Source organism: Mollisia scopiformis, assembly GCF_001500285.1.
Source record: "Mollisia scopiformis unplaced genomic scaffold LY89scaffold_29, whole genome shotgun sequence".
Classification (NCBI taxonomy): domain Eukaryota; kingdom Fungi; phylum Ascomycota; class Leotiomycetes; order Helotiales; family Mollisiaceae; genus Mollisia; species Mollisia scopiformis.
Window position 1 is genome coordinate 639617 of NW_017263609.1, and position 20359 is coordinate 659975.

A 20359-nucleotide genomic window follows, 5' to 3' on the forward strand; every position below is an offset into this window, starting at 1 on the left:
AGGGCAAGTACGACGCGGCCGAGCCGCTCTACCGCGAGACGCTGCAGCTCACAGAGAAGGTCCTCGGCAAGGAGCACCCTCAGACTCTCACAAGCATGAACAACCTCGCCCTTCTCCTCCATAGCTAGATAAGAGCTCGAAACCAAGGACGGTGACGGCTGGACGTCGCTGTTGTGGGCTGATGCGGAAGCGCACGTCGTGACATTGCTACTCGAGAAAGGTGCCAACACTAACCAACGCTGACTACACTGCTACTATAATAGAGAAGACGCCACTACACTAGGCTTCTTATAGCAAGCACTTTAGCATTGTTAAGTAATTCATATTCTTTATATTTTTATAACTTTGATAAAGAGGGGCTTGGGGGAGCTAGTCTTTAAATAGCAAAATTGTTGAGACTTGAGGCATAAGGTTAAGGTCACATGACCTGAGTAGCAAAGAAAGCTCTAGAAGAGGTCGAAAGCTTAAGAGCTTACAAATCCAGTGAGCAAGCAAAGAAGGTGCTAGAAGGTATTCCAAGTCTATATATACTGGGTACCTGTCCACTGTAGTAGTAGTTATTTAGTTCAGATAAAATCGATAAAGTCAACCCCAACAACAAAAATGTCTACGTGATTTCTAAGCTTGCTAGCGCTGTAAATTCGCTTTTCTACTGTGGTCTCGGGATAAATAAGTCCACTTGTCACAGTTCTGGTTCTTGTTGCCTAGAATATGGAGTATTCAGGGATTTGGTTTCCCCGGGCATTCAGCACATGAAGCTGATAGCACGTGATGGCGCATAAGACTAGCCTACTTCCTTGCCTTTATATTTTAAGAGATAAATTTAATCTAATAGATTCCTCGTCTACTGTACGTACTAGAGCCCAACCGTGCTGTTACAGTCGAGAACTAGGACTGTGACATAATGCTTGTCAACACTCTCACGTGATACAATAATAGCGCCGATAACCGGCAATGAGAAGCATTCGAGGAGGATCACGTACAAAATAATAAATAAGCGAAGACAAGGGTTAGAAATACAGCTAGCTATAAATGGTTAGTGTTACATAAAATATGGGTCAGAAATAAGAACACAGAGTGTTCGGAACTGAAGCCGATTTCGAACATTACTGTAGTAGCTCAGACGAGTGCGGTGTGTGTGTTGTAACGTTATATCTGATTATATTGTGGCTTGCCTGGTTCATGCACTATCTCCCTCCACCTCGGCAGTACTTTTCTTCCTCTTTGGAAGGAAGGGAGGAAGGAAAAGAAAGTTGGATGCATGACAGAGGCACAGAACATGCGGGCCGAAAGCGAGAGAGGCGTGTATAATTATGTCACTCACTTACAGAAGACTTTGGAGAGGAGCGCGTTGTTTGTTTCAGCTTGAGGGTTCACGTTTGTTCGTTGGTGGTGAGGGAGGGTATAAGCGGGTTTTGATATAGGGCTGCGTTGGAGCGCGATTGGGTGGCTGTGTCATGTGTTTGGCAGGCTTGCTGCTTTACGGGGACGAATGAGGGAGTGCGAGTCGAGATGCAAACGAGATGTCTCGCATCACGAGAGCTGGGCTTGAAAGGGCGGTGATGATGATGGAAGCACGAAACCGGGTGTCTCGGTCCTCTTCAACGGGAAGGGAGGAAGGAATGTCTTTCTTGCTGGCAAGCGACGTCGACGACGACGACGTGGCAGTTGAAGAAGTTGCTTTTGATGGCTAGAGAGTACGGATTGAGCGCGGTCCCGTGCTGGAGATGCGCGCATCTGGTGATTGTTTTGTGGAGAAGATGTATATGCGATTCTGAGGATGATAGTGGGGATGGAGACAGGGTTGGTCCATAGGGTTCTAGATTTGCGAATGCAGCCTCATCTTGAGGGAAAAGGTGGGCAGTCGTGCATGAGAGGATCATATCAGATGTGTTAAGCGAGGTTGGGGACGCTTTTCTTTTGTGTTTGGTTATTTCCGGGCTTTCTGCGGTTTGATTTACCATGTTTGCTTGTATTTGCTTGATTTGGTTAAGAAACTGGAGATGAGGAGATCTGGAGGATGTGATACCAGAGTCGTTGAAACTCGGGAGGAGAATTTATTTTGAGGCTTGTTGTGAAAGGACGTGCGAGTTGCGCTTTGGGCAGCGCGGATGTTTTTGTGAAACGGTGGAAGTGGACCATATCTGTCCGTCGTCTTCTTAGATCAGTCAGCATACCAGCAGAGAAGAAAGATCTTGGCTAGCGCTAGCGGGAATAGGGAATTCGGCTGTTTGAAGTTTCTTTTCGGGGAGACTTGGGAAATGATGGTTGAGTGATGAACCGGATGGATATGTTTGAGGAGAAACACTTGAACCTAAGAATAACTTCAGTTTCCTACTGTGGAATGAAGTCACGCCAGTTGTGAAAAGTCTAAACCATCGTCAAACGGCCGTCTACTCTATTTCAGGAGTTATTACTCGATCGCTTACAGAGTTTTGATCGCTGGAGTCATGAAATGGAGAAAAGCCCAATGTGGATACTCTCCGGAGGCAGCTAGCCGTGTCCTTCATATACCGAGTTAAGTTTAAGCTGGAGAAAGTGCTAAGATCAACATTAAGCTTACGGTACTCTCCGTGGACGAGATGTCAAAATTTTCAAGAATTTTCTCTCTCGCAAAGATACTTCCGACGGCCTGAAAGGAAATTATCTCCTCGCATTTTCGTACTCGGGTAATGAAAAATCTAGAGTAATCCCGCGATTCAGGTACCGAGGTCCCACGGTATCTCGTCGTGCAATCTCACCGTTCATCCGACACGGTGCCTTTGAAGTGGACGATTGAAGATGACAGTAATGTGATATTGAATGAGGTTATAGCGTAGAAATTACTGGGATGAAGCTTGCTGTCAGGTACGCAGAGATGGCCAGTTTATTGTGAGATCAGTGGACAGGGTGAGGTTGATATTGCGTTTGCATGTGCGCAGGCATTGTCGCGCGGAGCCAGGAGTCAACAGCTGTCAGACAGGGGAGAGGGACGGGGGCGTTCAACGGTGTTTGTGTGGATGAGACCAGCGAGATACCAGCAGACAAGGAATCAAGGATGATGGCGTCCTTTTCGCACCCGCAACCGTTCGCCCACTCCTGGCATGGCATGGGCAGAACAGAGCCACCGGACCAGCATGGCACACACCTTCCACACCTCGTACCCACCTTCCACATCTCTCCACGCCGACCAGGGCCTGCAGCAGTGAGAAACTTTTGCCGTTGAATGTGAAGGTCGCGGGCCAAAACTTGGAGCTCTGGTGTTCTGCGATTGGCTTGGGACTTCATTGAATTTCATGCAGGAGACGTAACTATCACTCTATCATGTGCCGCTGTCGTGCATTTGCTTCGAACAGAACAGCTGAGAAAGGGCTCATTTGCTGGGGTGGAATGCGTTGATGAAGTGATGTCAAAAGTTACTTTACGAGGAGGAGGATGAGGAGCTTGAGCTTCAACCACCCACTGCAGGCTTTCCCGTCCCTTGAAAAGCGGTGGTAGGGATGCTGCTCAGGCTCGAGATCGTCGGACCAGGAGCGTGGCCACCTACTGGCAACGCTCTGACAAGTCACCTTCTGGCGCACGCAAGCACAGCTGTCAACCCTCGAGGGAGAGTTCATTAAGAGCGGTAGAAATTCTCCGAGCAGCAAGGCAAGGCCTAAAGGCCTTGAGGGTTGAGCAGCAACCAGCCTTACGAATGGCTCACGATGCCGGGACCTTCAGCCTGGCAGATGCGATCTGCCGGCCATGGGTCAGCAGCAGCAGTCAACGACATACTAAACGCATCATGATGTTTGGGAATATCTTCAACGTCACTTCATGAAGCCTCGTACGCAGATGGCGATGAAGAGCTCGGAAGTGGACCTGGGACGATTGGGCGCCGACACAAATTTCGGAGTCTGGTCCTCCTGCCAGTAAAAGCCCTCATTCCGGGTAAAACGGTCGTGGGAACTGGGTTGGTGATTGGCTTGAAGAGTGACTCCGGATCGTGGTGAAAGGAACATCCCAAGAAACCGAACAAGTGGGAGTGAGCACCGAACATAATGAGTGAGTGAGAATCATGAAAGACACAGCTCCAGCCGAGCTTGACACATGCCCTCACAGCCTAACGGCGAGACTCGAACAAATGAATGGCCGAGCTGCCATCAGTTGGCATCGTGGCGGTGTAGCGGGTTTTCACTCAGACGTTTCGGTATTTGGTGGTGATATCCAATGAAAGCTTCACTACTGTTCTCAACTCGGTAATCGAGGAGCGTGAGTGCAAATGAAAGAGTGAAAGAGACTGCAGTATCACAATCATTGCAGCACCGGAAGACCAGTGAGCCGGCGCCACGGACCAGACGCGAGTGAGACGGTGAGCATCAGCAAACGATTTCATCGAAGGTTCGGGAGAAGGTTTTGCATGAATTATTCATCTGGAAACAGAAACTAGAAGCAGCACGAGAACAAAATTAGAAACTTGGCTCGAGCTTGGTAATCGAGCACACATGCACCATGATGAACATCAATCACATCTCTCATCTCGCATCGGAGTTAGGAAGGTGGGAAACGGTTTCCATGAATCGAAGAATGATAATCTGAGCTGGTGATTTCGATTTGGTGCAGAAGGCAGAAGTAAGGTGATCGACGACTGCCCGAATAGGTAGCTCTTCTCCGGTGCTAATTCATGCAATTGCGCATCCCATCTGCTTTTAGAGCTGAAGGATCTAGCATCTGGCGGCCTTATTGTTTCGGGAGCGGCAAAGGAGCTGGACGTCCATTGGCAACAATCTGTGGTAATGCAATATGTATGCCGTCTTGTCATTCGTGCATCCGCGAGGTGAGTGGATGAGGTGACTCAAGAAGCTCGTCCATTTGGGATTTTACGAGTTTGGAAAGATTTGGATGATGTGGGTGCATGCGAAGTGGATTGGATATTACTCGGGAACCGTGGAAGAGGGTGCCGGAAGGTGGACATGAAATGAGAGATGGCCCGAAAAGGAGAGACGGTTGAACTTTATGTAAGTAATAGGGGAGACCACCAAGACTGGAGCCGAACAAGCGACGGTAGATATCAGGACGACTTTTCATTTCCGGAACCGTCACAGATTTCCTATTGGACTGTTGGACCCGACAAAGTTATTGGCGCTGTCTGACAACGGGAACCGACGGGGGGAGAAAATAAAGGCCTGGAATAGAAATGTCTTGAGTGGAGGAGAACCCCGTTGTTGCCACGAGGAAAGGAAGAGCAAGAGACAGTTCAGGTCTTAGCTAGTCCCGGCCTTGGATTGTTCTAGTTCATTTTCTTCTTCGTGCTGGGAAGATACTGGGCTGCATGTATCTTGGATCGGCTTTAAAGTCATGATAGCTTGGGACCCGAAATCGCGACTAAGTGGTAGTAACCGGGACGCATATACTCCCCCATTTCTCAGCATCCGAGGTTGTTGCCATTTTGGCACTTTATGTCAATGACCTCGTCGAGTTTTCTCCCGCTGCCACTGGTTGGAGCGCCTCTCGAGATCTGGATCTGAGGTTGGATGGAGTTATACCGACTATTGGATTATATATATGAAGCAGCCACCAAAGAAGTTTAGCTTTTGATAGACAGCGAGGTCAGCACTGCCATTCGTCGAGGGGGTCATGGATGGCAAAACGCCTCTCAGCTGTTAAAGATCCCTGCTTTCCCCCCTAAAAGACCGTTGATGCCTCTGCTGCTTCCCTGCTCCCTGCATCTCCTCTTTTTTCTTCTTCTCTTCAACGGAGAAAATCCTCGAATCCTCGTCCTTTAAGAGTCTAACGCTGACGCTTGTTGTGCTTCCTCCTACTGTTTGTTGCTGTTCCGGCCGCGTCTCGTCTTTCGTCCTCCTGTCAAACGTTCTGTCTCGCTGCAGCCCTTGTCCCTGTCGAAAATCAAAAAAGTTTCTTCACTCAGCACAAGCACGAGCACCTCCACACAATCCACCACACATACATCCACGCCGTCAACTGAACACCGGCCCTGCCTGCACTTCCCTTCCCGCAGGCCAGCCAGCAGAACCCCAAGCACGCCGGATAGACAGGCCTCACCTCACACACCACCAGTCCCTGCTGCTCCTTCCCTTCCCTTGTACCCCCTAGCAGACTCACCACGCCGGACTCCCTGACGCTGAACCACGGTCAAGTTAAACCCAGTTTCCAATCAAGCTTTCGGCAGCTTCTTTCTGCATTCTTTCACCAGGATCTGTTCAACGGGCTTGCACCCCCCCTCCCCTGTTCCCTCCCGCACGCAACGCACTGCACAGCACATGCCAGACCGTTGAAGCTACGACGTTTTGGCAGCGGGCAGGCTGAAGCTATTGGAAAAAAAAAAATCCATCGCAAGAAAGTTCGCGATCAGAAAGTGTCGACGCTCAATTGACGTGACACCACGGTCGCACCAGCTCCCAGAACACGGCGTCGCACAGAATCCGGATCACGACACGTACACGTGCAATCATTTCCACCCGCCGACCAGTTTTCGACCTGCAGAAGCGTGCGCGCAACGAGAATCACGACTGCGACTTGTCCCAACTCCTGCATCTCGAGCTGCACCGACGCGACGACTGCCTCCTCCCAGAGAAAGCATCACCACGATCGGGACTGCACCAGCCGGCCACGACCAACACGACCCGATCGAGATCAACAGCAGCAAAGAGGTGAGATCCAATAATTTCCTATTCTCCTACCGAGTCGAGGTGTTGCGGTTGCGGGTGCTGGAGAGAGTCATATTTTTTTGAGTCAATGTGGATGCCGCATGCGATTTTCGAGTCTCGAGGAACGCGTCTCGGTGCCGTACATCTTAGCGATACCTCGTGCTGAACGGCCACCTCGCTCGCGAAACTTCTTTTGCACGACCAACGTACAACGAAGCAACGTGGTAACCGTTGAAATAACGCCCACGCGATAGTCTTTCTCTCATCTGCGGGGCAAAGAGAGAATCGCAACCCTCTTGCGACGTGAACGACACCATCTGCGAAGCGGAACCCGCTCTGGTATCTTGCGCGCCTCTGCCATTGATTTTAATCGCCACTTTCAGTAGGATACACGATGCTAATTATTGTGCGACCCAGATCCGAACATCCTTCCTACCAGTTCCTGCCTCTATCCTAGCCTACATAACCGTCAAAGGTCTCCCAGCAGCAGCTACCCTCTGCAGCATCCAGGAAGATCCTCTCACGGATATCCAGCAACCGACGAGGATCCCCTCTCCGAATCTTTGGTCCCTGGACTCGATCATTCACACACACCGACAAGGCAGGAAGTTTTCGAGAAGAGTTACAGAAGACGAGATACGGCAGGTCGATTTCTGCGCAGGTCCCGACAGAGGCGCACACAGCAGCAATCTATCTGCGGCAGCTCGATTCACCTTACACGGATTTCATCCATTCACCCAATCGCCACCGCGTCAAGAAAGTAAACCTTCTTGCTTGGTCACGCTTACCACAGTTCACCCGTAGTTTCGGACCACTGAGCCATACAGTTACTTGCGGAGAAGTACTTCCCGTAACCAATTTGAGACGTCACCGTGGGCAGCACCAAGAAGATCTCAGGTGGCACAAGAACCATCACAGTACAAGATATTTGGCAGCCACACGCGCCCACCCGTAAGGGCATCATCCTCGCTGCATGGATGATTCTTCAAGACTGATGCTTTGATATAGAACGAACCACTTCTCTCTGCACGATTTCACGCTCTTTCAACGAGCCACGAGATCCGATTCGGCACCCCTCACGCTTCATGAGCAGCACGACAAAAACGCGATAGACGCTACATCATCAGCAACGTACGTTCTGGGCCCCCGGGTCTTTTCTTTCCTTCTGTGTGCAAGAGTTCGTTTTTGCACCTGTCGCGCGATGGCGTTTCGATCCTTGCTTTTCTCCCCACCACACCCTCGTCTTCACAGTGTAAGCGAGTGTGCCATCCGCGATCATGGCCTTGCTGCATGACCAGCTTTGCCCCTGTGGCGGACACTGCAACCCCATCCTCTCCTTAATCAATCCTGCCCTGCCGGCCTTGGCTTCGCTGAACCTTGCCTGGTCTCACCCGTTGTTTACCAACAACCCATGCCTGTATATTATATCTCCAAGCCCAGTGCCTCGAACTGACCTACCTTGTCTTTCCACAGACAACGGTCTTCGTTGAAGCCTTCCATTCGAACTCTTCAGCCTCATCCAGATTACAGTTGCGTCATTATTCAGCTGCTGCTGCTGCAATGCATCGCACTGAGTTGTATTGAACTTTTCTGTATGCAACTTTCCTTTTCACGCATGAACTAGTCGCTCTTGCAGCACATTCTCTACCTATCATTCTCAGCGGTTCTTGAGCACGATACTGACACGAAAACTAGGATCAGCCACGGCACAACGATCGTTACGAGTCACTTCTTTCAGCATCAGCCAGCTTACCAAAGTGAGTTCATCGCAATTTCCTCAGTCCGATTTTGTCTGTTTAATGTTGTCTTGGTTGCCGCACGATGTCATGGTTCTTGGACTATGGTTTGGTGTCCGCTGTGAAAGTCCTGGTTTAGCTGCCGGACTCGCACGTGGGTTCCCTTCATGGCGCACGCGAGGGTGGCCCACTTGGTCAGTGGTGTAGTAAACAGCGCTGTTCAACGCTGTGCGCCACAACCTTGCACCTTACGCCCAACATCCACCACACATCGATGTTCGCATCTGTGGTGTGGTATGGTCTGGTGGTGAGGGGATAGATGCTCCCGCTCAGCGTTCAGATCGTCCCATGTTCTGTCCGACCATTGCAGCGCTGGTCGATTTCTCCCCACCATTGTTCCCTTTCCGTTCCCTTCCGTTCCCTTTCCGCGGGCACCAAGATGCAGCGCTGCAATTCCATCTGATACTCGGGATTCGTGGACCCGGAACGCCGTCGCGACATCGATATAATGTGATGGAGATTTCTTCAAGACATGTTCTATTTTGAGGATGGCTGAAGGTGTTTCTCTGCATCGATCGCATTGCGATCCTCCTCCTTCGAAATCTCCCCCTGCGTTTCCAGCGAATGATCGCCTCGGGGGTTTCTGCCCCTGGGTGCAGCAACCCATTTTCTATTTTTGTCGTACGAAGCGCCATCATGCGTTTTGGCGATCGCATTGCAGTGGCAGTCGATTTTGCCGCGTTATGGCCATATGCTGACCCAGGTGCTGAAGCAGATACGTCGGATTTATAGTACAGAGTCACGGCAGGCGTTTCACACTGCATATTCACGACGACCCCAAAAGTCACCACGGCCCAATAAGTTGCGCGGACGGCTTTCTGCGGCAGTCGACTGGTACCTGAAAAACATCCCGTAAGTTGAGACGGCCCTGGCGTGCGTGCCCTGTAATCCGATTTGCAACGCACGGATATTGCAAGCATGGCAGAGCATGAGCATCCCCTGCTTGGTGACCAGCCATTGTCCATCGCCGGTCGTTGGAAGGGTCTAAAACTTTTTCAACGGTCGACCAGTGGCGAATTGCATGGTGATCGTGGCTGGAGAGAACTCGCAGGCTAACACGCACGATCTCTAGGACGAGGATCCCCATCTATTACCACTACTACTACTACCGACATGGCTCATCGACAGAGCGGCGGGTACAAAGAGGAACCTGGTGTTGCGGTCACGGGTGATCACGTAAGTACACAACGTCTTGTTGTCTTGGTGCGCGTCGTGTTGTGACGTTATCTTTTGATCGCATTCTGCATTTTGCTCATTTCTCGCGCGGCTTGGGAGGGTTGATTATCGCGCTCGTGTAAGCTGCGGCTACACGGTGTGTAATCTCCTCTGCTTCACAAGCTCGCTCTCCCTCCCTCCTCACCTCACATTCGCAAGTTGCTCCCGTTTGGTTTGGCTGCAGGGGATCGTGCACGGAGGTGTGGGTGTGGCTTCAATGTCTTCTCGAAGATCACGAGCTTGGCTGGGCCGGCATGCAAGTCTCACTCACCGCACGCAAAGGCCCAGGCCAGCTGGACTCGATTCGAGTCAAAGACAGCAAGAGCAGATGGGAAGTGGACCTCTGATTTCGTGGGCTGCGTTTCACAGTGTTTAGGTGCATACTCGGGACCAGGGTCTCACAATGCTGCCCAATCCCACGCGAGGCACTGGAAATTGGGCCCAGCACAGACCTTAACCCTCACCCGCTCGGCGTAGTATACCAGACCTCGCTTAGAGATGGTGGGTGCTTGCGAGCGTTCGGTTTCTCGTGCGGCGACTCAGTTGAGTTCAGTTCAGTTGTACCTTTGCTGCGCTGCCTTTGCTGGACGTCCCACCGCTCATTCACTATTGATGCAATCATGACGTTGCGCAAGCTGCAGTGCAGTGCAAAGGGCTATCTTCGAATGAAGAGGGCGCAGCGACATGACAAGCTGAAGATGGATTTGTGCATATTTGTTTTATTCTGGAATTGTTTGCAATGCATAAACAATTGGAAGCAAGCATAAACATTCGGATCCCAAAGAGGCAGTTCCTCCTGGGGGTTGGCCGGTCGGGCATGGCTTGCTAAACGAGATCAAGGGGTCTGCAGCTTATTTTGAGCGCAAAGCTAGTCAGCGTGTTTTCCAGTGGGGAACACTCGCAGCGCAGGGCAGAGCACAGAACATGTGCAAGCATGTGGGCAGCGACGATTGTTTAGCGGGTCGAGTGAAAGTGGTGTGGTCCAGGGAGAGAGTGTGGATTCGTTGTGGCTTGGCCTCCAGCGGGGCGCCGCAACAACGGAGTCGCTCGTTCTCTCTCATGGGTTGGCTGTTGAGTGCTGGGCAAGAATCGGCAGGGGTGGTCTGGCACACCCATGCTATCACGCTGCCCCTCTCTTCGCCCCTAGCAATTTGACACGACGCTAACGACCGCGTCATCTTTCTTCGCGATCACAGAAACAGAAAGAGAAGAAAAAAAAAAACGCTCTCGCCGCTAGTGCGCAGTCTCTGTACAGTGCAGAAGCGCGATGGTGTGGTGGCTGTTGACCGTGGCTCCAGGCGGCGACGGCTCTTCTGCGTTCCCCTTCTCCTCACCGCCGCCGGAGTCTGACCAGTGACGGCAGAGCAGGATTAGAAACCCTGTTTCCCCTTGTCCTCCCTGCTAGGCTCGGGGCCCAGTGGTGGATGGGCGCCGCCTGGTGAGGCCACAGACATGGGGCAATGTTGGTGCGCCCTCCCCCTGCTCCTGGACACAAATCCTCGACGGTGCACACCCAGTCCCAGTCCCAGTTCCACCAGCACCACTACCTTGCACTTCATCGTAATGCGATATCATCGTCGTTATTAGTACTGTAGTATTCTGCTGGTTATTGATCTATCTGAACCTTGTCACGTTTCTTCCATGCGCTGTCGTCGTCCCACCACCGACCCTTGACTACCCAATTTTACTGGCGTCGCCTTACTCAGGCAGTTTCGTGCAAGGCTCCGAAAGGGCTCATCTCGAGATACACGGTACATCAGACCCGTTCCTCTTAAGACCCTGCTCTGCCCTGCCCTGCCCGGCCCTGACTCCTGCTCCTGCCTCGCCTGCTACTTCCTCCCCGGTTTTTCCCAAGATTCGACAATCCTTCCTCCATCCAAAGTGTTCTAGTCCCAGCTTCACATCACCCCCCCCAGTCGCAAACGTTCAAGTCCACTTGGACCCAAAGCATCAACACTCACTTTACTTTACCAAGCAAGTCGACCCCCATTCCCATCTCTTTGCCTTGCACGCCCCCCCGTCATCTCAAGACAAAGCTTTCATGGGCAAGGCTCCAGATCAAGCATTCTTCCGTTCTTGCCTCTGCTCCGCGCATTTATCCTCGCTCCGATCATTGGAATCTTGCAATCTTGCGTGTCTGCTTTCGTTCCTATTTTCCGGCACATCTCGACCCGTTCTCCCCCCAAATCTCATAAGGTTCGCGCACCCTACCTCTTTACCCTACCTGCTCGTTCTTTACCCTCGTCGCTCCACTATCTTAAAAAGTGAAGCCTTGCGAAAATCTAGCACCTCTCGGATATTGCGCAGTCGCTTGTACCCTCCTGATCGCATTTGGCAAGACGTCGTCTGAACATCATTTCGTAATAGACGCAAGGCATCTGTTATACTCAGAGGTACCCCCTCGTACTCTCCTGCTCCTCCTTGTCAGCTTCCCCCAGCAGCGTTGTTGTGTTGTTCCACCCCGACTGTCTTTATTGTTCGCCGCGCCACGGCCCAAAAGGAGAAGATCGGATACTGGGTACCGCAGCGTGCACCGCACCCTCGTCATCCAGGATTCACCATCACCCTCTTTCTTACGTCTGAAGTATCAAAATAAACATCGCGTCGCGTCGAACGTGCTTCAATGGTTATTATATTTTGCCATTGCATTTATCACTACCACCTGGGAGAGCCTTCACTGACAGTTGATCCATATGCAGCATCATCCCGCGCATCAGCAAGGGCCTCCAGCTCCCCACCACCTCCAACAACCACGACCCTCGAGCATTGTACACCAGCACCATCAACAGGTTGCTCCTCCTCCACCGCAGCAGCAACACTCAGGACCGTACGCGTCCCAGCACGGTCTCCCACAATACGCTCAAAGCGGCCCAGGACCCAGCGGACAGCATCCCCAGGAGATTCCATACTACACCTCCCACCCGAGTCCATATAGTACACCCAGTGCATCTGGTACATACTCATCTGCAGGTAAGTAAACGCAACTCTCGACGCGACTTTTGCCTGGAAAAGACGGTTTACTGACTTTTGGGCAGCTCCAGAAACTCCAGACATCATGGCGGCCGCGCAAATGACGCGCCCTTACCCCCCAATCTACCATACTCCGCAGTCAAACTCTCCCGCATCAGTTGCATCTCCATCTGCACACGAACAACACAGAATGTATGGCGCGCCAACTTCGCAGTTACAGCAGAATCCTCAGATGTACTATGCAGGCCCTCAGCAGCAATACCCTCCAATGCCACCTCAAGGAGCCCCTTCATACGCGCCACAACCACATCAGCAGCAACAGCATCATCAATCGATGACTTCTCAGCCAAATTTGCTCATGTCTCACAATTCGGGCCAACACCAGATGCAACAACACCCAAGTCAACATCCTCAGCAGGGTATGACGGGTAGCCCAAGAACCAAGATGGAGCCACATGTCCCACAGATCTCACGACCAGCTCCTCCTCTTGGTGCTCCTCAACAGCAGCATCCTCAGAATGGGCCTCCAATGAATCAGAACAACGTTCCGGGCGGAAACAGTGGAGTCAACCCGAACGCGGCACCAGGTCCCATTCCAGCAACTACACCACTGGTTGTGCGACAAGATAACAATGGTGTGCAATGGATTGCGTTTGAGTATTCTCGTGACCGCGTCAAGATGGAATATACCATCAGATGCGACGTGGAATCTGTCAACGTTGACACATTGAGCTCCGAGTTCAAGACTGAGAACTGTGTCTACCCTCGAGCATGTTGCAGCAAAGACCAGTACCGAGGCAATCGATTGGTTTACGAGACTGAGTGCAATACTGTCGGTTGGGCTTTGGCAGAGTTGAATCCGTGTCTGCGTGGAAAGCGAGGTCTCATTCAGAGAGCCGTCGATAGCTGGCGCAACAGCAATCAAGACCCTCGATTGCGGAGTCGACGTGTGCGCAGAATGGCCAAGATCAACAATCGAAAAGCGGTTCAAGCGGCTACACACACTCCTCACATGGCAGGTCCCAGTGGTCCGACAGGGATGCCTCCATCGGGAAACATGGGCCCAGGCGGTGCGGGTAACATGGGCAAACCCAGCTTGAGTGGGATGGGTGGTCCACAACTCCATCATCACCACAATCACCCAGATGGAAGCACGCAAGGAGGGGATGAAGTCGGTATGTTTCACCAGATGTGATGCTCGCTGTGATACTTTTATGTTACTATTACCTGTGCTATGATACCTTTTGCGAAAATACCTGTTGAGCGGGAGGGACACTATTATTCTGGGGGCAGAGATCACATTCATCTGTCCGTGTGCTAGGGCTCAACTCTAAAGAGAACAACCAAATTCCTGTATAATACATCATTGCACTTTTGCTAGCTTTCGGCTACTACCCTTGCCTGAAGCTTGAGCTTGGGGGCGAGACACACCCATACCCCATACATCATGTCTTTGTATCACTGTACTGTTGCCTCCAACAACCTCATACACTTTGCGTTGCGCTATCACCTCATCTTTCAGTCCTTACTACTTTCCTTTTTCTGTTGCACTTTCGCTTACCGGGTAAAAACGTGAGGCTAATTTCTTTCTTCTTTCTACAAACAGACGAGGAATACATCGACGAACCACAACACCACCATCATCACCAGGCTCCTCCTGGCGCTCCTGGGAGTGGTGGTCCTCAAGACGATGTTCGCCAATCTCACGTCTTCCCTGGCTATGCTGGTTCCGCATATCCTCCCAATCCCTCCGTAGGTGGTCCATCTATGGCTCCTCAAATGCATTCTTCTCATGGCGGAGCTCCTCATTCTGCGCATCCCATTGCCGCGAGATCGCACTCTAATCCCCACTCCAAAGGTAAAGAGGACATGGACGAAGATGAGCGCATCACCCTCTTTGGCGATATCCCTGAAGCGAAGAAGCGCAAGTTCATTCTGGTCGATGATCCAGGCAAGGGCGGCAGAGTCAGAGTTCGAGTTACTCTCGACACGGTCGATATCAAAGAGATTCCCGATTCGTTCCGTAAGAGCAACTCCGTGTACCCGCGCTCGTGGTTCCCGCTGCAGATGCAGAGTCCGCCGCCGTCGGCGCACGGAAGCCGCTTCTTTGAGAGCGACGATGTCGATGATAGTGTCGAGGTCGAGGGTCGTGGTAGCTCGAGGGGCGGCGGCAAGGGTAAGATGATGGTTAGTGTGCCATTGGCGGATGGCGGCGAGGCGGAAGTCGGCGTCCCGAAGATGAGGAAGAGTGTGAGGAGTAAGGAGGTTCGGTTGAATGATCTGGGGTATCGTATGACGTGGCATCAGAGCAGGGTGTTTGCGGATAAGACTGTGTTTTTGCAGAAAGCTCGTAAGTTTTACCTTTCTTTCCTGGGGTGGTGAAGAGGGGGCTGGGCTAATGTGGTGGAAACAGTGGATGCGTATCGGAATAAGGTTCGGAGCACAATAGAGGGGACGGGGAAGGATGTTGCAGCTACGGCGCCACATTTCGAGACGAGAGTCGGCAAGAGGAGATGGAACGAGAGGACTAAGAGGGAGAGGAGAAGTGTTGAGGCTTAAATCCTCCCTCTTCAACTTCAACTCTCCTCTCTAACTCGACCTTCACCGCGATCACGATATATTCGATTCTCCTATCCTTCCTTCCAGCATACACAAGGCAACGAATCAACACAAACAAACACAAACATCGGCATGGCAAGCGAGCGTGCATACATCATTCTGTTCTTGCTGCGATTCAGCGCTTACTTCTATCTTTGCTCTTGTTTTGAGACAAGAGGAAGTTAAGAGGCATTTTGTTTTATGAATGATTATTATGATATGATAGGTGGTTGCTTTTCTTTTTTTATTGTTTGGCGTTTCTAGTCTTGCTTTTGCTTTTGCTTTTTGTTGAGAAAGAAGAGGGGGGTGTATATTTGTGGGTGGGGTTCTGATGGAAAATTATTTGCTGGAGGGGATTGGGGATGGGATGGGGGGTTAGAAGGGGGGATGGAAAGGGATGAGCATGGCATGGCATGGAAAGAATGGATGACTAGCTATATAGATGAGTTAGGTATGAATATTGCTGTGGCGTTTATTGCTTTTAGCTTTTTGTTTTGTGTTTGTGTGAATGATGATGAACTTTATGTGATATGATCTAACGTGAGGAAGGCTAATGAGGAGAGTGAAGCAGACGTGAGGTGAGGTGAGGGTTTCGTAGCTTGCTCCCTGAAAATCCAGAGAGTCAAGAGTAGAGTTGCGAAGAGGGGATTGGGATTGGGACTGGAGAAGGACTCCTCCCCCGAAGCCTCCGTCGAAGCTGATTTGAGTGTTGACCTTGCGCAGATAGGGGTGTGGACTTGTCGAGATACTCATCTTGCACGACGGGACTAGAATCCTTTATTTATTTGTCTTCTGCTAACCTCGCTCCTAAACATCCAACCGGACGTAGAAAATAGACTTTCAGAAGCCCTCTAGTGGATCGTGTGCGAAGCTCACAAATCATAAAGTATTGACTCTAGGGAATAAAAAGTTGTACGGAATGTAGTAGGGAGGGGTCTTAGCTGCTTCAACGAATGTTGAGATAGTAGTATCTAGGGCAGCTCTGAGGGATATAATGACATTTTGTTGAAGCTTTGTCGATATTTTAAGCACCGAAACGACAGTTCCTCGACTTCCCAAAGACTCGAGGAACGTCTTCGCAGAAAAGCGAGCCGAAGATCAGCGTAATCTATATACTGTTAGTTCGTTTGCGCGCAGTCGAGGATATTCTTTTGGCTCAGTGGCCTCAAGGACTGGACGTACAGAATATCCTTTGTAACGCTATAGTCTTTAAAGTTAGACCAGATAGAGATATCAATTCTAGCATGACTTTGCCGTGACGAAATTGGCACTTCATATGCCGGTTTCCGCTGAATTTTATTAGAATGGTGTAGTAAATTCGCGGGATTTCAAGAAGTCTCGGTGACTAAAGAGAGAGATCTTCCTTCTCCTACTCACTCCAATTTGTTATCTGCCTTGTGACGCGTCTCGTTTTCAGCAGCACGGCCTTGAAGGACTTGCGGAGTTGTAGATGAGGTACTTCCCGTACGGTAACGAAGCAAACCTGTCGTCGATTCGTTGAAGTAAGATGAGGAATAGGTCTCGGCATCGACTCACGCTCTCTGAATTATGATAATTGAAGGTGTACGTTATGATTATAGTTTTGTAATGAGTCAAGATCTTGTGGAAAGTGGTTGTGAGCTTGGGGATACGGTATTCGAGTAGGCAGCGTGTAACTTTGTACTCAAAGAACACGGAGCAACTTGGCTTGGACGCGGTGATTCCACTGCAAATCTCTTTCAATCTTGAAGCAGTATCGGGCTCCATTATCGACCGCACATCTTTCATAGTAGGGCAGAGACGGCTTACATTTGAGGATGACTGAACTTGTTTGTCACGTGAAACCTTACTTTTGATATTGATCGACGAGTGCGTCCTTATGTATGTATGGATGGTGTCATAGAAGCTCAACGTAGGTAGATTTAGATCTACTTAAACATTATGGAGTGGACTGTCTGTTAAAACCGGGCAGCACAGCACAAATATGCGGAGCCCATACAAGTCCCACAAAAGCAGCGGCGCTTCCTATTAAATGCGTTCATTTTCCTTCACGGTCTCCGGCCTTACTAGTTCGAGTGCGGATTGCATCCTTCGGCCTACGAGAATCACATGAGCGTTGCAGAATGTTAGGATGGGAGAACTGGACTCACTTCGCAGTTGGCGCAGTATGAGTTGGCTCTGTATAGTGTTTGTTTGCATGTCAGGGATGGATAGCCGTAGATGTTGTAGCCGCCATTGGCTTTGCAGTATTTTTGCTCGCCTAGGCGAGGGGCTTTGCAGTTGCATCAGAATTCTTCGTAGTTCATGTTCTCTTCGAATGTGATGAAGAGAACCTGAGTGCGATATGTGTATCTAGGTTTACTGTGTCTCTGATCTTGAAGTTGTCTGTTGAGGGTGTGAGTTGGAAATGCGTGTATGAAGGAAGGAAATCAATATTGCTGAAGAGGTTCAAGCTTTTATACACAAATTTGCCTAGGTGCGTAAACTAGAACAGAAGTGATTCGTTCGACTAGAGGCGGGCAATAGAACTACCAGCTATGTCATTAATTCCAAGATTTACAAAGCTTTCCAAAATGACAATGGGTGGGTTTACATCATATAATCCGTCACTCGAACCGCTGACAAGCCAGCTCTCACCCAGATGATTTGACCGTTCAAAATAAGTCTCTTCCATTTGAATCGATCTTTGGTCTTGGAGCCAGTCATGAACATATGATGTCAACTTTCCTCCATTTGAATCAACATTTCAATCAACGAGTCCTGAATGTTTCATTCGAGTCACCAGTTCAACGACGAATCTCGTTCGTCCGATTCAAATACAGGAGAAACATTACTCATTCTTTTGACCTTTTGTCTATATAAACTCAATTTTTTCTCTTGACTTTTATAACCAATCCAGCATGTACAAAACACCAGTCTCAACCTTCGCACACAAACCAAATAACACAAATCAACTCACCCAACAGACCTCACACTCACACAACAATGGCTATCCAAGACATTTCCTTATCAACCTCATCGATGGGTACGATACAGATGCAATCAATCGAGAACCTTACCAACATACGTAATTTCTCGATATTTGTGATGTCGAACTTATTCGAAGTTTGGGTTGAGATGATTGGTGATGGTGAACTAAGCGAGAAATAAGCGAGGGGATTCAGGGGCATAATTGAAACCTGCTGAACATCGGCAAGCAAAACCCTGAGCTCCGTTATCTTCAGAAAACTATGGTTAAGAGAAGTTTATAGGGGAACTAAGGAATAACAAAAGATGGAAAATCACGGAAAGTGCCGTCAATTGTATTCTAGCTGATTCGTATCAGAAAACAAGCTATCTTCGAGAGAATATGTGTCTTAGACTTCGTAACAAGCACTCCTACAAGCCTTCTTAGCAAAATCCCATCAATAATAGGAGCAATAAATTACGTATAGTCGCCGTTAGAACTTCATAGGAAAATCCGCAGGCGCCAACCCAAAGTATCCCGAAGCAGGAATCGGATACAACGACGCATTCTGATTATAGCTGACATAATCCACACCTGCCGTGCTCACCGTATTACCCCACCAGTTCAGTGTAATGCTCGGTCCAAAATCAAATGCGAACGTTTGAATGATGCCACTGATCGCGACGCCAACATCAAACCCTGCCTCAAGCAGATAATTGTACTTCTCGAACCACGGCCCGTAGTTGCGTTTGATGTAGTACATGAAGATGAACGAGATATAGATGCCATTGGTAGCGTATGAGAGATTGTTGCCACCAGTCCAATTGAGGGCGCCAGCCCAGAAGACTGCGGGGTCGAACCACGCGAAAAGTTCCATGGGCCGGAACATCCACGTATCCCATGTTGCAAAGGTACGTTCTGACCATCGTCGGCGACACATTGATTTGAAGTGTGGTCCGAACTTCTGAACGACGCCCCAGCCGATACCAACAAGGCCACCGACGAGGAAACACCATGGCAAGAACGGGTATAATGTGAAGAAATTCTTCACTCCGAAGGCACCGTATTCAATTGCTGATGCAAAGACGAGAACTGCGTCTGTGCAGACGAAATGTTGGGGATTGTTCCATTCACAGAGTGTGCCGTTGTCGAAACTTTGCACCATCCAGTCCAACATGCCCACGAAAATGAAGCAATTCACGAGGACGGAAAGCATTTGACCCCGGAACACGGCTCGAGGTGGAATCTTGGCGTAATGTCCCATCTTCTGGTCAGATATATAGTTCTCTGCTTGAGAATTGAAGTTTTGTCCTACAGGTTTGAGAAGTTAGTGGGTGATCACGTGATACCTATATGCAGGAAGCCCAATGGTAGCTGTGCCTTTAGATGACAAAAGGGATCGTGCAAGATTCAAAGATAAAGGTAAGAGATGTTGGAGGGCATTGAAGTACGTACCATAAGCTGTGACAATAATGAGGGCTTCTGGATTTCCGACGAACCAATATCCAGCGAGAAGCTGGAAGAGCACATTGAAACCCATGGTGACGTTCGCATTAGCTAGCAACAAAGCAGAAGGAATCAGAAAGACGGCACTGAGTCCAACGACTGCGAACAGAGTCCAGACAGGGGTGTCAACCGGATATGCCTTGAGAGCAATGATACCAAGGACAAGTGAGATCAGAAGAACGCCAATGAACCACCAGTCAGCCACTTCAGGATATGCTCGCATCATACGAGAGTGAGGATCGTCATTATCACCAAATGCGGAGCTTCTGTAGCGAATACCTTTGTACATGTCGTAGAAAGACCTCTTGAGCGCCTCGTAGTGCTGGATAGAGACATAGAATAATGTCAATGGATACCAAGCGAACCAGGCGCCTTGACCGAAGACATTGGCGCCTGAGAAGTACGGAGGACCATACGCCTTGTATTTCTCGATATCGACACCATCGCCGCTATCATTCAAGATCTGGCTGACATCGTATGTATACCCATTGTTGGCGAATGATTCGTTACTGTTGATGGGAGTATAGGCAGACCAATAGAAGTTGGAATAGTACATCCCGATAATAATGAGTCCAGATAGAACACGTGCTCCTTACGAACATGGGGACAAAAGTCCGTGCGTTCAGGCTGTAGAACCTCGAAATTAAAACTCTTCACATTAGGACTAAACTATCAACAACTCCACCATTATGGATCCTTTTACCACTCCACCTATGTCTCCA

At 49.9% G+C, this 20359-nt stretch overlaps 3 protein-coding genes across 3 annotated transcripts; 2 read left to right on the top strand and 1 right to left on the bottom strand.

Moving 5' to 3' along the window:
• The first annotated feature begins 11502 nt into the window (after positions 1-11502).
• LY89DRAFT_690445 (uncharacterized protein) lies at positions 11503-12442 on the top strand. Its single transcript, XM_018216102.1, has 2 exons — positions 11503-12030; positions 12337-12442. Exon 1 carries the CDS (start codon positions 11679-11681, stop codon positions 11985-11987), a length of 309 nt encoding a protein of 102 aa, XP_018063786.1. The 5' UTR covers positions 11503-11678; the 3' UTR covers positions 11988-12030; positions 12337-12442.
• Positions 12160-13886, top strand: LY89DRAFT_287488 (uncharacterized protein). Its single transcript, XM_018206490.1, has 2 exons — positions 12160-12607; positions 12673-13886. Exons 1-2 carry the CDS (start codon positions 12331-12333, stop codon positions 13800-13802), a joined length of 1407 nt encoding a protein of 468 aa, XP_018063787.1. The 5' UTR covers positions 12160-12330; the 3' UTR covers positions 13803-13886.
• Positions 13887-18624: 4738 nt separating this feature from the next.
• Positions 18625-20193, bottom strand: LY89DRAFT_676226 (uncharacterized protein; the record flags this gene model as incomplete). The annotated part of the gene is made up of 2 exons (XM_018213568.1): positions 18625-19442; positions 19587-20193. 2 exons carry the CDS (start codon positions 20191-20193, stop codon positions 18625-18627), a joined length of 1425 nt encoding a protein of 474 aa, XP_018063788.1.
• Between the last annotated feature and the right edge of the window lie 166 nt (positions 20194-20359).

Bases quoted from the DNA above. Each gene is read 5' to 3' on its own strand.
- LY89DRAFT_690445 (XM_018216102.1), top strand. From the start codon at position 11,679: ATGGGCAAGGCTCCAGATCAAGCATTCTTCCGTTCTTGCCTCTGCTCC.
- LY89DRAFT_287488 (XM_018206490.1), top strand. From the start codon at position 12,331: ATGCAGCATCATCCCGCGCATCAGCAAGGGCCTCCAGCTCCCCACCAC. The intron at 12,608-12,672 runs GTAAGTAAACGC...ACTTTTGGGCAG, and splicing joins TGGTACATACTCATCTGCAG to CTCCAGAAACTCCAGACATC.